At 41.6% G+C, this 14,835-nt stretch overlaps 1 protein-coding gene across 1 annotated transcript in view; it reads right to left on the bottom strand.

Annotated features, from left to right (window-relative positions):
* Positions 1–14,441, bottom strand: part of NKAIN3 (Na+/K+ transporting ATPase interacting 3) — a 361,396-nt gene extending 346,955 nt beyond the window's left edge. Inside the window, exon 1 of the mRNA XM_018568104.1 lies at positions 14,096–14,441. Within this exon, the coding sequence (XP_018423606.1) occupies positions 14,096–14,149 (54 nt within the window). The 5' untranslated portion in view covers positions 14,150–14,441. The remainder of the gene's footprint in view (positions 1–14,095) is intronic.
* Positions 14,442–14,835: the final 394 nt, after the last annotated feature.

Here is a 14,835-nt window from a genome sequence, read left to right as displayed (position 1 = left end):
TGGTCGCCATACACTGTTCCATATTATATCTGATCTAGTCTTAGTAAATTCCCCTCAATGTTTCTCATGATAGTTGAAGGGCCCATTTACAACTTTTGCACCTGTGTAGTAGCATGCTGCAATGTAGGTAGTGCCTTGCCTTACAAAAAAGGGTCAGGTAAATTTTTCAGAATGTTATTGTGCATTGGTAGCCCATTAATTTTAATGAGCTTCTTTAATGCAACCCACATTAATGTAGAACATAACATGTACCCTAAATATTTTCCCTTTGATACATTTTCCTCTTTTCCTACTCATAACATTAACATCTCCCATGTTCTAACTCAATACCAGGGTCTTCCTTGTCTTGGATATGGAGCAGAAATGTGCGGGGTTTGGCGTGAGCCAAGTTCACTGGAGTTTGCCAAAGCATGCACAAAGCTTTGCTTACACCCTCCTGCTGGTCAATCATTTGCAGCAGGGATATTCCCTGCCCTCTCCCAACAAGTAGCTGTGAGACAGGAATGCCCTTGTCACAATTGATTGGGCCTGGGGGGGATATATCAGGAACAGTTTTCTGCTGAATTAGGGAAACTCTGGTGAACTGGATTCACACCAATCCCCCGCACCTTTCGACTCAGTGCTTATCCACCAAGACAAGGATGACCCTTCAAGTGATCATATGACTCTCTCTGTATGTTCGCTATACGAGTACAACTGTCTCTAAACAATTACACTGATTTCCAACACACACTAGGAAATCTTTGCGTGCAATAAGCCTTCCCAACACATAGAAGAGCTGTTTATGTCTTTAACGTTATTAAACTGGCTGCAATGCTAACAAATAGCTGTGTAGCCATCCCACAAGGATGTTGTCTTCACCAAACAGATGTCTTTTAATGGTGAGTAAGCAACCTTTCGTAAAATATCTCATCTCAGTTTACTGAAAAGAGGTATCATACTAATATTCCAGCAAAATCAGCAGGTCCAGAATCTATGTAAATTATAGACAGGCCAGGGGTTACGATGATAAAATTCATGAAATAACAGGATAAGGGATGAGAAAAATGGGGTGTTACAATTGCCCCATTATTTCTACCAAAATTGGAAAAATTACTTCATTTTCGTGAACTGCATTGGAGTCAAAAGGGAAGGCAAAAATGAGGGTGCAATGAGCTTAAATGGGTCTTAAAGGTTACAGAAGCTCCTTTCAACTACACTGGACCTGTCCTTGTGCCCCCAAAAATGCCCCCTCATTAGCCTCTTTATTTTGGCTTTTTTCCACAGAGAAAAAACACAGACAATGGGAACAAAGTAAGATAAAAATGTACACAAACAACAATGAAATACACAAAGAAGGGTTAAAACACAAAGATGAAGAACACTAAGGCCAGATTCACATGTATTCACATTTGGAATGACACCCCACCGCACTGTTACAGTGGCGAGCAATGCAACCTCATTGCAACGCACCAAAACAGACATGCCTGTGTGTTAAAGCAGAACTTGGGGCAAATCACTTCTTACCCCTTGTGGTTGTAGGGGTAGCCCCACTCACTCATTTTGCCTAGGGAGGTAAAATAACAGAGTTATACTCACCCAAACCACTTGCTTTTAGACTGGTGGCTTCAGCCTTGCTCACCCTGCTGCTAGAGCGGCCTAAGGTCCTGAGACTCATCACGTTCTATACACTGTGTATAGGACATGAGGACGCTGAGGGACATACCATCCCTGGAGCAGAAGAGAAGACAGGCTGCGTGGAGCAGAGTAGGAGCCAGCCGGGATCGCAGTTCGGGTGAGCATAACTGTTTTTTTTAGCTCCTTAGGCAAAACAAGAATTATAGAATTGATTTGGCATGTACATTGATGACACACATAGGGGTTCCCGGCAGAACTTTTATGAATGAGCCCCCATGCACTAGGGTCCATAGATGGCGCTGGCTAGTATAAATTCCGACACTCGTCAGTGCCATCTAGGGGCACTAGTGCCATGCAAATGGCCTCCATCCAGCTTCTATAAATGAACCCCATATTATAAATGGGCCCTTAATGAAATAAACTAAACTACCCTAAATACACCCAAAAATAAAACCCCAAGATGTAGTAGATTTTTATTTTTGTTAAGCACATTTTACCTAAGCAGCCCAATAAGTGAAACGGAGAGTTTCTGCGATTACCAAATTTGTAGCTTTAGCTGCAAAATCAATTTTGCCAAAATAACATGCTCATTCCTAACCAGGATTAAGTTCCTCTGGAGATCTCCTCTACATGCCGAAAGCAAAGTTCCCAATTCTAAGGTTCAAATGATTGAGACCTAATTCAAATCTATAGATCTATACACAGTTTTAGGTGGAGCTTGTGTCCATTTAAAAAAAAAAAGTTTATTAGAAAAAGAGAAACGAGAACTCTGCAGATGGCCCCGTGAGAAATCAAAAAAGGTACAAAATGGAAGAATGTATGTGGCATAGTTAGGGCCTGTCTGCATCAGGATTGATGAGTCCATACATGTCCATAATATCCTTGTTACTCCCATATCATACCAATACTCCATTCACAAACTAATAAAAATAAATACACTAATTCAACATAATGGCCACAATGTATGAACAGTGAAATGTACATAAGCACTCCTAAGGCATGAAATTGTTACCTTGTATTTGTATTGGTCTATGGCTTATGCCACATAGTGAGAACCTAGTTGTTAATGCCAACTGCAATGTGTGTGTATGTTAGCTGCATTTGGACACCGTGTCCTGGCTCTGCATCCAGGATTGATTTTGTATAACTGATGCCATAGCACATTCCAGGGAAACAGATGGTGACAATGTAGTGAATGAGGGGAGATAGTTAAGAGCCCGCTGTGTTGTAATATGTCCTGATCGGCAATGGACTTCCATTTGCTTAAAGACATAAACATTCATTCTTCATCATGTTTACATGATTACAAATCATGGTGAATGTTAGTTGCACTTCTAAAAAGAATAATACAACCATATTTATGTTTATTTTCATAAAGTATGTTTAGGCCTTGTGAAAAAAAAAAAATATATATATATTTGTGCTGTATCTAAATATTTACCTTTTTATCAAAAATTACTTTTATGCATATGAATGGACCTGAGGGTGGTAGCAGCTGTCATTGTATTGTACAGTGCCTCCCGCCCACAGATGATCACGTGAGTCTCACAAAGACTCATGCGATCAGGCTCCATTTGCAAATGTGAATGGGGCATTAAAGGAAGGTGCTTTCATCTGCAGTGAAGACATTTACAACCTACATTATGGCAGTACATGCAGATCAGTGATGTAGCTTGGCTCAAAGTCAGTGAAAAAGAGCAAGTACACCCAACCTGATATTAGCTAAATAAACTAGCAAATTTCATCCAGACTGGAGGTCCCCTTTGAAGGAGTGAATATTTTGTAGATTGCTAAGAGCTGATAATAGGTAGAGCTGCTCATATTCCCTACTGTGTCCCAATCAAAACATATTCTTTCCCACAGTCTGTATTTATCCTCATTGCTGTCAGTCTCCGGGTTGATTCTGCCTCTGGCAACAATACATTATAAATCCTGAACAGTGAGGAGAGGGATGTCTGCAAAGTAAACAACTGGAATTTATTGCAGAAAATCGAGTGGCAGTGAAATCAACCAATAGTGTGGAAAGAGCACAGCAAATCCTTTCTTATTAGAGTTTATTGGCATTTCATCGTTGCAGATCCACATGTGCTGCAAAATAACCTGCTGTGCACACTGTGCATGCTCATGGTTATTTGATGACCCTTAAGATCCTGTTGCATGTGCAACTACAATATGAAGCAAATGAGAATATCCCTACACTTCTGGAACTGACATCAGATTTTATAACAAACAAAGGTCCTGAGTGCATTCTTAAAGTGACACTAAAATGCATTTTGCAAATGCAAAAATGCATTCAAGTACCTTAAGTATTAACAAAAATGTATAGTGATGGACTACAATCTCATGTTAAGTTTACCAATTTGTATTGAGATCGTAGTCCATCACGAGAGCAAGCTTGGAGCGGTGGCTACTTAACAACACACACAGGGACTATGTGGAACAACAGTAGCCCCCCTCTAGAAGGAAGGACAATGTCAGCACCAATTTAGAGATGATTTGAGGCTCTAGAGCCGAGTGATACACAAATAAGATACATTTTTGTTGATAGTTAATATACTTCAAGATTTAACTCCTGAGTTTAGTGTCACTTTAAGCTAGTCACTGGGAAAGGGACATTTCCAGATTCTGAAGTTCAGCCCCCCCCCCCGCCCCAGACACCTGGACTGAAATGCTGTGGGCTTGAAGTATAACATAATGATTATGTCCCTTATGTTATTTTTCCTCTCCTTTCATTCATCTCCTTCTGATTTTCCTTCTCTTGGGTCTGTCCCCTTTCCTACTGCGCTCAAACAGAGCCAAGCCTCATTCTCACTTGAGTGTCAGCGTTTTCAGACGATTTTACGGGGTTTTTTAAAGTTTTTGCCACTTTTTTCGGTCGCATTTTGTAAGTGGTTTTCAAGCTTCAGGAATTTTTATCTTGGCCAATGGAAAACAGTTTCATCTGTTACATCATATGGTTTTATCTTCCATGTCTCTGATTCCTGTTTTTTCCCATTCTGGGAAAACAACACTTAATTTCTTTCTAGGCCTTCTTCCGCTTGCCACGGTACTTGTGATGGGCTCCACTGGGGTCATAGAGGTTCTTGTAGGCCCTCACGACAAGAACCTCTATGGTGAAAGTTTCCACATCCAAGATGGACACTCATTAATTCTTCATTTTGTTCACAGGCCTGGGATTGCTTGGAGGAAAATTGTTAGGTTCGACGCTGCTCGTGACGTCACTTCCGGCCAGTCTGGCGGCAGAGGAGGCCTGCTGTGCAGGTAAGAGGAATTAGGAAGGAGGGAGGGGGATGCAGCCCTGACCAGCCTACCTTAGAACCCCTTCAGAGCTCTGCAGGGTCACTCTCAGGTGAGTCCAGCGCATCACTAAGCCCTGAGTCCAGCGCGTCACTAAGCCCTGAGTCCATCGAGTCACTAAGCCCTGCATCCAGAGGGCCACTAAGCCCTGAGTCCAGCAGGTCACCAATCCCTGCGTCCAGTGGGTCACCAAGCCCTGCGTCTAGCGGTTCACCAAGCCCTGCGTCCAGCGGGTCACCAAGCCCTGCATCCAGCGGGTCACTCAGCCCTGCGTCCAGCGGGTCACTCAGCCATGCGTCCAGCGGGTCACTCAGCCCTGCATCCAGCCGGTCACTTAGCTTTGGGTCCAGCAGGTCAGTAAGCCCTGTGGCGGTCCGGTGGGTCCGGCCTAAAGCCGAGTAAGGGGCCCCAAAATTTCTGATGGCTGCCCTGAATGTACATGTTGAGCATTGTCACACTTCGAGAAACAGGTGTGAATGGAGGCTTAGTGCTCTGGCGCTCTGCAGAAAGTGGCCCCAGACAAGAGAATCAGAAAGAACTAAAAAGGGAACACAAAATACTTTGCAATGGCACAGTTCTCACCGAACCTTACATTGCCTATACCTAAAAAAGCCATTTTAAAAATCCTCTTTGGTTTAAATGTGTAGAGAACATGTAAACCCAACCACTAAAATCTCATATAATCTTTATAATTTTATTGTCAATCAAATGTTATCTTCAGTCTTTCTTTTGAAGTCAGGTGATCCTGCCATTAGAATCCTTGTTTAGGCACTTCCTGTCTCCCAATTGTGCTCTTACATTGTCACCCTGTCACACAGGTTTCCAATGGTGGCTGTTTCACTACACATTATGTAGGCACATTATGCAACTTGCCATGAGAAATGTAATGCAGTCATCAATGGAGTACATGAAGACAGGAAGTGGCTGCAAAGAGGCTGTAGGAGAGATCCAACAAAGGATAAAAAAAAAGGTAAAAATAAGTATTTTATTCAGAATTTTTTTTGATGCACAACACTTAAGCAAACTAAATATAATACAGTCAGGATTTACATCTACACTGAAGACTATTTTAAATTGTTTTACTTTAACAGTTAAATGAATTTTAAACAGTTGTAGGTTATTATTGAATCTAATTTGATTAATATGATGATATGTCTAAAATAAAAATCAAATGCATAGTCACTGCAAAATGTATAATCAATAGCAAAAAATAATTTCAAATGAGGTAAACTTGACGGTGTTTCAGTAGTGTTTTGCACATAGAATATGAAACCACATTGTTAACAATTGGAAAATAATCTATTAGGTTAAAAAATGTGCCCATTGTGAAGAACAGCTGGAGATCCCAATACTTCAATACAATGTACCAGGTTGTCTTATCTGTTAAATTATGTAACCAACATAATTCTAAAAATGGATGGAAATAACGGGAATTGCAGCTACTAGTGGAGGTATTAAAATTAATGTACAGTATACAGTACCATACACAATCATAGAATTATGGTTGTTTATAGGATCATATCTTTAATTAGTGAAGGCCTGTGACATTCTGTAGAAGATACCATACATCCTCAGTGACAAACTCGAGCAATGGTTCCCAAGACATCTCCAAGCAACTGTAACATTGGAATTCATCTGCATCTATCACAGGTCCCTTCAACCCACCTAGAAACTCACATGAACCCTTTTGTTTACAAATCCCCAACCGGATGTGAGACAGCAAATGTAATGTACTCTTGTGAGTCCGATACTTCATATGTATCAACGTTCTCACATTAACAAACAGCTATGTATTCATTTAAGAAGAAACTACATTTTAAAATGTTGCTACAAACCATTTTCAGAAGAGAACTAAAGCCAAACCCCCTTTTTAGCTTTGTCTTCGTCATTTGGGTCACAGGGTACATTTACTAAGGATCTCCTGAGACCCAAAGTCAGCATACAGTGACCTACAGCCCACTATATGCTGATAGCGCAGGATCCACCCAGCTGATTGATTAACAGTTGGCTTTGTCTCTCCAGAGCCACTGCCATCTGTGCCCACCCCACCCCTGTCTGTCCCTTCAATGAGTGCTGGAGGAACAGACAGGGTAGGGGGGAATTCCTGCAGGGGGCAACAACTGACGGTCACCGTCACTCAGTATATAGAGGTCCTACAAATGCCGCACTCCACTGGGATTCCACCGGGGTAAAATCTTTTATTTGATAAAGAAGCAATGGTAAACACACAGATTCAAAACCCCACACTGATCCTCAGCCCCTCATGCATTTCACCCGTTGGGCTTAATCATAGATCCCATCAATCTCGGTATATAGAACCAGTGTGTGACATCTGCAGAGTTCCATGCCATGTGGGACAGTGAAGGAAATGCAGAAGACTGAAAAGATTGTCTCTTTGTTCTCTCCTCCTATTGTCATGCTTCTTGTTAGCACTGCAGCACAACTGATTTTCATATTGTGCTCCTTCTCCCTCTCCCAATCTGTACACGGGCAACAAAAGGGTTAAAACCTGGTCAAATTCAAGTATTTGGTTACATGGCTTACATTTAGATAGTGTGGCTTACATTTAAAATAAATGCATTTAGTTTAGGTTCACACTTGGGTGGTGCGTCATTGTGCATTTTGTTGCCTATAAACATGCGTGCATTACAGTGTTTTGTGCATTGGAAGGCCATTAATTTTGAATGGGCTGCCAATGCACCCCAACACACAGAAAACTGCATCTGGTCCTCATTTGAGAACATCATACATGACAATGTGCTGTAATGCAGATGTATTACTTTAGGGTGATGTGGATTATTTTAAATGGCACCTTAACACAGTAATGCATGCATGGTGCAGTACTGTATTGCAGTTACACGCATGGCATTGCATGTGCTACCACAACGCAGTGATTTGAACCTGGCCTTAATAATGTGTTCATAAATGCAGAAATGAAGGAATTAGTGTCTTTTATATTTTCCTAGAGATCAGCTTTAATGGATAACAATAATGGTGCAGCAGGTAGAACGTCTGATACTCAGACAAAACACTGCATTTCTGCTGTTTTCTCCGTACTACTTAACATAAGATAGGCCTTGCTATGGATGGAAAGTAGAATAAATCTTTCTTAACGATACTAAAAAGAGCGGATGCGATTTAGCAATAAGTACTTTCCAGCTAGAACTCAAATGACCTTAAGTAAAAGGAATATAAATCTACAGTTTGCTTCTAAAATACCATGACCTTGCTTTATAGTTCAACGCAGTAAGTCAGAGTTTCCGTACAAGGTATTAATCATTGAATTCCATGGTGGAACATGAAAAGGTTTGTGGGATTTATAAGTGCTGGTTCTAAAAGAATACAAGGTAAAGCAGGCAATATGGTCATTGAAACCTTCTTCGCAGCTACAGGCAGGTGGGAATCATTGATAAAGATTACAGCAAAGGAGGTGATGAAAGTAGAGAGTTTCAGCATTTCTTCAAAGGTGACACAGAGAAACAAAGTGATAACATCGTCCTGTGTAAGTATATGAAAGCAATGGGCTTCAAATGTTAGTGCAGCTTTACACCAAAAATGTTTACGTGCCTTTGAGCCTTCCCATTACTGTAGAACTGCTGTCAATGGCCGTCACAACAAAGCCGTAAGAAAGCAAACCCGGCCACTGAGCACGATTCCACCTACAAAAAGGGTTTTATACTTTCTTGATGTACCCAGTATTATTCATCATGTATGAGTGGACAATGCTGTAGCTGTGTGCTATGATTGTGAGTCCCAGAAATCAAACTGTTCTCATGGGATAGGCACATAGAGTTCTACTCTTATATAGTGTCCCTTGTAATCAACTATCGATTGTAAGAAGTCTTCAATTCTACCATAGTACTGTTAAAAAAATCTTTCCTTGGGCTTAAAGCCCATCTCTGTGCAAATTAAAAAGTACCTTTGCAGTAGGGCTACCCCTGCACTGCCAGGGATATGTGCTTGTGTTTTGTCTAAGGGCTGGAGCAGATTTATTTACCCGATCCCCGCTCCTCCACCGGTCAGCATTGTACTCTTTTCCACCTCCAATTCCAGCTGGTGTAATGTCCCTCAGCATCCTTACATCTAATGCAGGTATATAGAACCTGCATTAGACATGATGACATCAGCGTTCCCTAGAGCCCAGGGGAGAAGGGGAGCGGTCTAGGAGCCCCAAGGGAGCCGGCATGAGTGGGGATCAGGTAAGTAAATATACTTTACTATACTTTACTCCAGTTCCTAAACAAACCCGAAATGCTTGCAAGGGTAGCCCCACTGCACAGGCACTTTTTTTTGTTTGTCTGAAAATAAGCTTTAAGCTAGCCATACACCAGGAGAATATTGTTTCAAAATTTTTATTTTTCACACTTGATGCTTATTCTCCTTCTTTAAAAATATATATTTCCTCCTTGTTTGGCTGGTCCCAAAATCACTGCCCTGCCTTCCTGTGTTTGTTGTATTTACCTAGTAGGCTTCTAAGGATCCCCAGCAGAGCCAACTGTGCATGCATGCTCCCATCCTTACATACACAGCCAGTATCAGCCCCTATATTTTTTAAAGGAGCATACAGGCATTGCACAATAAATGCTGGGACATGTGATCCTGAGCAGTGAATCAGCTGACTCCTGATGATGCTGTAAGCACGCTTTCCAACTGAAACCTCAAATTTGTCAAAAGATGAGCTATTCTGGATTTTGCTAAGAACAATCCTTTACTGCCATGTGCTCTTTGAACCTATACAGATGTATATCTGATTAAATACACTGGGCTTTAGAACTACTTTACTTAGGTTTTAGACTAAGGGTTAAGTTTAGAGGTCAGAGTTGGTAATAATCTTAAAGTGTGTATATAGCCAAAACACATTATTAGTTTTGTATAGAGGTAGAAGGATTAGAAACCCTGTCAGGATTTACTGCCATTGAAGGCTCCATTGAAGAGATTTTATTCACTTCCTGTCTGAGCAAAAGGGTGTCACCTGGAGAGGAAGTGAGGGAAACTCTCAGCAACACAGACAAAAGGTAGAAGGAATGCTAGAAACTCAGTTAGATTATTGTTGGCAGTTTCTCTGTTGCAGATTTCCCATCACTTCCTGTCTTGTAAATACCTGACCAGGATTCTAACCTATCCCCATTCTATACAAAACTAAAAAAAAAAGTTTAAGTTAAGCTAAAGTTTAAGTGTGAGGGTTTTGTTGAGGTTCAGTAGTTAGGTTTACCTTCAGGTCCACTCCTCTGCTGATTGCCAGCAGGCAGTGGGCGGGTGCAATAGCCAGCCTGCTATTGCAATTTGAAATAGCCAATAGCAGGCTGGTTATGACTTCCCCTGCTATCTGCTGTCTTTCTTTGTATTCTGACAGCGCCCGAATACACGTGCTCTAAGGCTGCCAGCACTGTTTCTAGGTAGATTTACTAACTGGTTCCTTCGATCAGCTGATCGAGGGATGCTGGCCAGGCAGCAGCAACCACTGTGTGCGAATTTTACTGTGTTTATTATTGGTATTTGTACAGTGTTTATTATTGGTAATATCGGTACATTTAACCAATAATTAAAAAATGCTTAAATATTGGCCCCGATTATCGGTAGATCCGATAATCGGTCAATCCCTACTACTTAGAACAGATTCACATACATTTTGGAAACATGTACATGATTTTGTCACTATGAGCCATGGTTTTGGTTGCACATGGACTAGAGTGTCCATACACTCCATCCTTAGCGCATGTTTAGCTCCTGGGCCATACATCGTTACTGGTTGTTATGTTGCTGTGCAGCCAACAGTGTTATAGCAATGAATGACACTGTGGCCTGACTGCATCCTAGTAAGCAATGACATTGTGGGCTAATGGTGTCCTAGCAGCCAGTGATGCTGTAGATTGACAGTGTCCTAGCAACCAGTGGTTTAGTGGGCCAACAGTGTCCTAGCAACCAGTGGTTTAGTGGGTCAACAGTATCCTAGCAACCAGTGGCTTAGTGGGCCAACAGTGTTCTAGCAACCAGTGGTTTAGTGGGCCAAAAGTGTCTTAGTAACCAGTGATGCTACCAGTCTACAGGATCCTAGCAATCAATGACATAGTGGGATATTAGGGAGGAGGGGGGCGGAGCTATGATGGAGTAGTGAAAAAAACTGTGTACTAGTTTCTGAGTACAGTGCTGCTGCGTGTGTGACTACAATGGAAGTATATTATCAGAATATTAGGATTATTAAGAATATTAGGAAGACAGAATAAGATGTGGACAAATGCATACAGGAAATGTACACTTTGTGAATTTACAGCATCTATTTAAAGGTATATATGGAGACTAAATGGATATAGAATTTTAAATATAGAGGGTGAAGGATGTTAAAATGGTACGCTGAAGCAAATATTACATTTTTGTTTTATGTCTTTAGTGACGCTTTATAATGGCAGAGATTTCATCATGCTTTTTGGCTGCAGTATCGCCGGCAATTACTGTGCCAATAATGTACAAATGTGAAGCAACCCTTTCATTTTATTCACCACAGATGGGTATAAAGCAGTGTCCGCCTTTTACTATAAGATGGAGAAAACCTATTTATTTACTTAAAATGAAATATTCTTCTGTGTACAGAACTTGAGACAATGGAAATGTTATTTACCCTTCCTGTGTGGAGGGTTAGGCATTTCAGAATAAAAGATGTTCTACATCAACATTGGTAATAGAATGTCTGCTGTGTATGGGAAATATCTTCCACTCAGGACCAGTATACCAGGACTACAAGCTTCTTTATTTAATATAGATACTAATAACATTTGCAAATATATACAGTAACAAAATGCTCATTAACATCATAAAAAGTAATGACTAATTACAGAAATATGGAGGCTACCATTGCTGACCTCCTTGTGAAAATGCTGGTTGTCTGGATATCTCTGGCACCAATCCACTCAAGAACCAAGAACAAGTATGAAGAACTATAATGCCAGTGTGAAGTCAAACGTCAAATCTGCATGCTTGTTCTAGGTTGGTGACTTAGAAAGTACTGAAGCCTGCTGGATCATGATGACAGCCAGGGAAAAAGCATTTTTAGAGGGAGAGGTCAGTAATAGCAGTCTCTATGCTTTCTCACTACAGCTTTCCTTTAAACTCTATGGTGCAATCAGACATTGTAGGTGAAAGGAGCCATACAGACAACTGCCAGAACATATTATTTCATTGGATTACTGTGTGCTGGAGAATATCAGAATATCTCCTCTCACAATTCCACATTCATCTCATGACAATAGTTCTGGTATGCCCATCAAACTCATCATCATTTTGGAGTTTATGTTTACTGGCCCTTTAATATATATCTATCCCCAAAAACAAAAAATGAATATATTGCCGCTTAGTTGTCCTTTGATGTAGTGGCTGCATTAGTTTTCCTTTTTTAGGCTGAGAACATTTTCAACACCTACAGAAAATACCTGGTTATATTGCCATAAATGCTGTGTCCTTGTCTCTTCCGGTGAACTGATCTGGCAGCACAAACAATCTTAACTTCCTTGCATGCGGTGCCCCCGCCCCAAGTAACAGAGATGAAGAGAGAAAGACGTAGGCCAATTTAAGAGAGCAGCCTATTGACAACTATGGCTCTCTTCATAGATACAGTGGAGGAGGGGTTTGTAGTCCAAACCAGGAGGGAAGCCTATTGACAACCATGGCTCCATCCATAGATACAATGGAAAAGGGATTTGTAGTGCAAATCAGAAGAGCAGCCTAGTGACAACCATGGCTCTGTCCATAGATTCAATGAAAGAGTGACTTGTAGTCCAAATCAGAAGAGCAGCCTAGTGACAACCATGGCTCCCTCCGAAGATACAGAGGAGGAGGGGTTTGTAGCCCAAATCAAAAGAGCAGCCTAGTGACAACCATGGCTCCCTCCATAGATACAATGGAAGAAGAATTTGTAGTCCAGATCAGGAGGGTAGCCTAGTGACACCCATGACTGCCTCCACAGATACAGTAGAGGAGTCAGCGTAGCCACCCAGGCACAGGAAGTATATTATTCACAGGTCCAGCTGGTAAAAAAATAAAAGGAAAAAGCCTGAAAAATGAAAACAAATGCATGCACCACATCTAAGGACAGGCAAGCTATTGATTTGGATTCAGACATGCTTCACGTTTTGATTTACTCTGAAACTGGTGTCAGTGTATTGAAGGAATGCTATTAATAGCTCTTTAATGCAATCAAAGCTATCATTTAGATTTAGTGCCCTTTTACACACGTACAGAAGATGTACATTAGGTTGAATGAAAATGAACTTTGTCATCACATTTTCATACCTTAGTGCTCCACTGGGAATATTCTGGGTAACAGATGAACAAGAACTGGGAAGTTGTACTATGCTACAATACTGTGCCTGGATTCACAACTGCAAACCGCCACACTGACAGTAACTAAAACATTTTACTCGCTCTCACCCCCCTTTTTAGTTAAATGAACAATAACACAATTGTAGAGCAATTTCAGGACCATTCCAGCGCAGCCTGGGAACAATGTAGCTGTGAACAGCAGCAGGAAAAATGACATCTCTCTTTTGTCAGGTTTATGCAAACTAGTTGGTTGACAGAGAGAAAATGATACAATACTATCACCAAAGTGACAGCTCCTTCCCAGGCAACTGCATCTTTCCAGCACAGACAAAGGAAGATGTACATTTGTATGTGTTAAACCACAAAGGGAGACCCATCTTTTAACATAGCCCCATTACAGAGGGAGTCACTGGAATGCAGCCTGCACATTAGACCCAAGCAGAAGCAATACATAGCAGCCCATGGTGACATATACACAATTCATTATTAACGATGTCCAGTATGGAATATTAACATAGCCCTCTCAGGACAGAGTAATTCAGCAGCATGTAGATAGCACCCAGACACTGGCAGTAATAGCCCCTAGTCACATGAAGTGTCAAATCACCTAGTGCCACCTAAAACCACTCAGTGATCAGATCATAGCATGGCATAGGAACGAAGCCCTGACAATTGATCAATGTGTAATATATCATCACTTGCATGAACAGGGGAAGAAATACAGCAGCAGAGACAATCCAGCAATCTGAACATTAATAGCCATTTTACTACACAAAGCGACAGACAGCCCAACTGAGATAGCAGAAGCAAGTTCAGTGCTCATCTTACGGGAGGGTTATGTAAAAGTGCCTGGAAGGGCTTTACTCACCATCTGTAAAGTGCAGATAAAGATCAATGTGCAGCGCCCAGTACAGCAGCCCATCGTGTGATCGCACTACTCCTGGAGTCGGCCGGACGGGCTCTGGAGTGTAGCTGGACAGCTCCTTAGGCGTAGCTGCACTTTCTTAGGGCTGCTGTCAGATTCAGCACCTGCACAGCTCGGCGATACTATAGATCCCAATGTACAATCTCCCGGCAGTACAAGAAGAGAGCCAAATCCCAAAGCGTGTGCACTGATCCCAAATCACCACCAAAAATCCCAAACACGGACCAAGATCTAGCACAGAAATCCAGTGTTCAGACCTCTCCTTCCTTTCTTCTCTTTAGCGTTTGACTTCTCATTTCTACAAGCCGGATCAAGGCTTTCTGCTGCCATCTGCTGTGCTAAGAATGCATACCATCCCAGGGTTACTACTACACTCATCTGCTGCCTCTCTCTATCCCCCAACGTCTCTCTTCTACTCTCTGCTCCCCCTTCTTTTTCTCTCTCTCTTCTTTTTCTCCTCTTCCTCTGCTGTCTCTCTCTCTCCCCCTCTCTTCCATGCCTCTGTCTCTTCTTCCTCTCTCTTGTTTCTCTCTTTCTCTGCTGTCTCTCTCCACCCTCTGCTCTACACCCTATTTTATCTCACTCTTCTTTTTCTTCCCTCCCCCTATTTCTCTCCTCTCTTTTTCTATTGTCTCTCTCTCCCCCTCCTCTCTTTCTTCCTTCTCTCCTCTCTTTTTCTACTG

This window comes from Nanorana parkeri, unplaced genomic scaffold, assembly GCF_000935625.1.
Source record: "Nanorana parkeri isolate BGI_ZX_2015 unplaced genomic scaffold, ASM93562v1 scaffold1137, whole genome shotgun sequence".
NCBI lineage: Eukaryota > Metazoa > Chordata > Amphibia > Anura > Dicroglossidae > Nanorana > Nanorana parkeri.
Note: the sequence above shows the minus strand (reverse complement) of the source record. Positions and strands in the feature narration are given on the sequence as shown.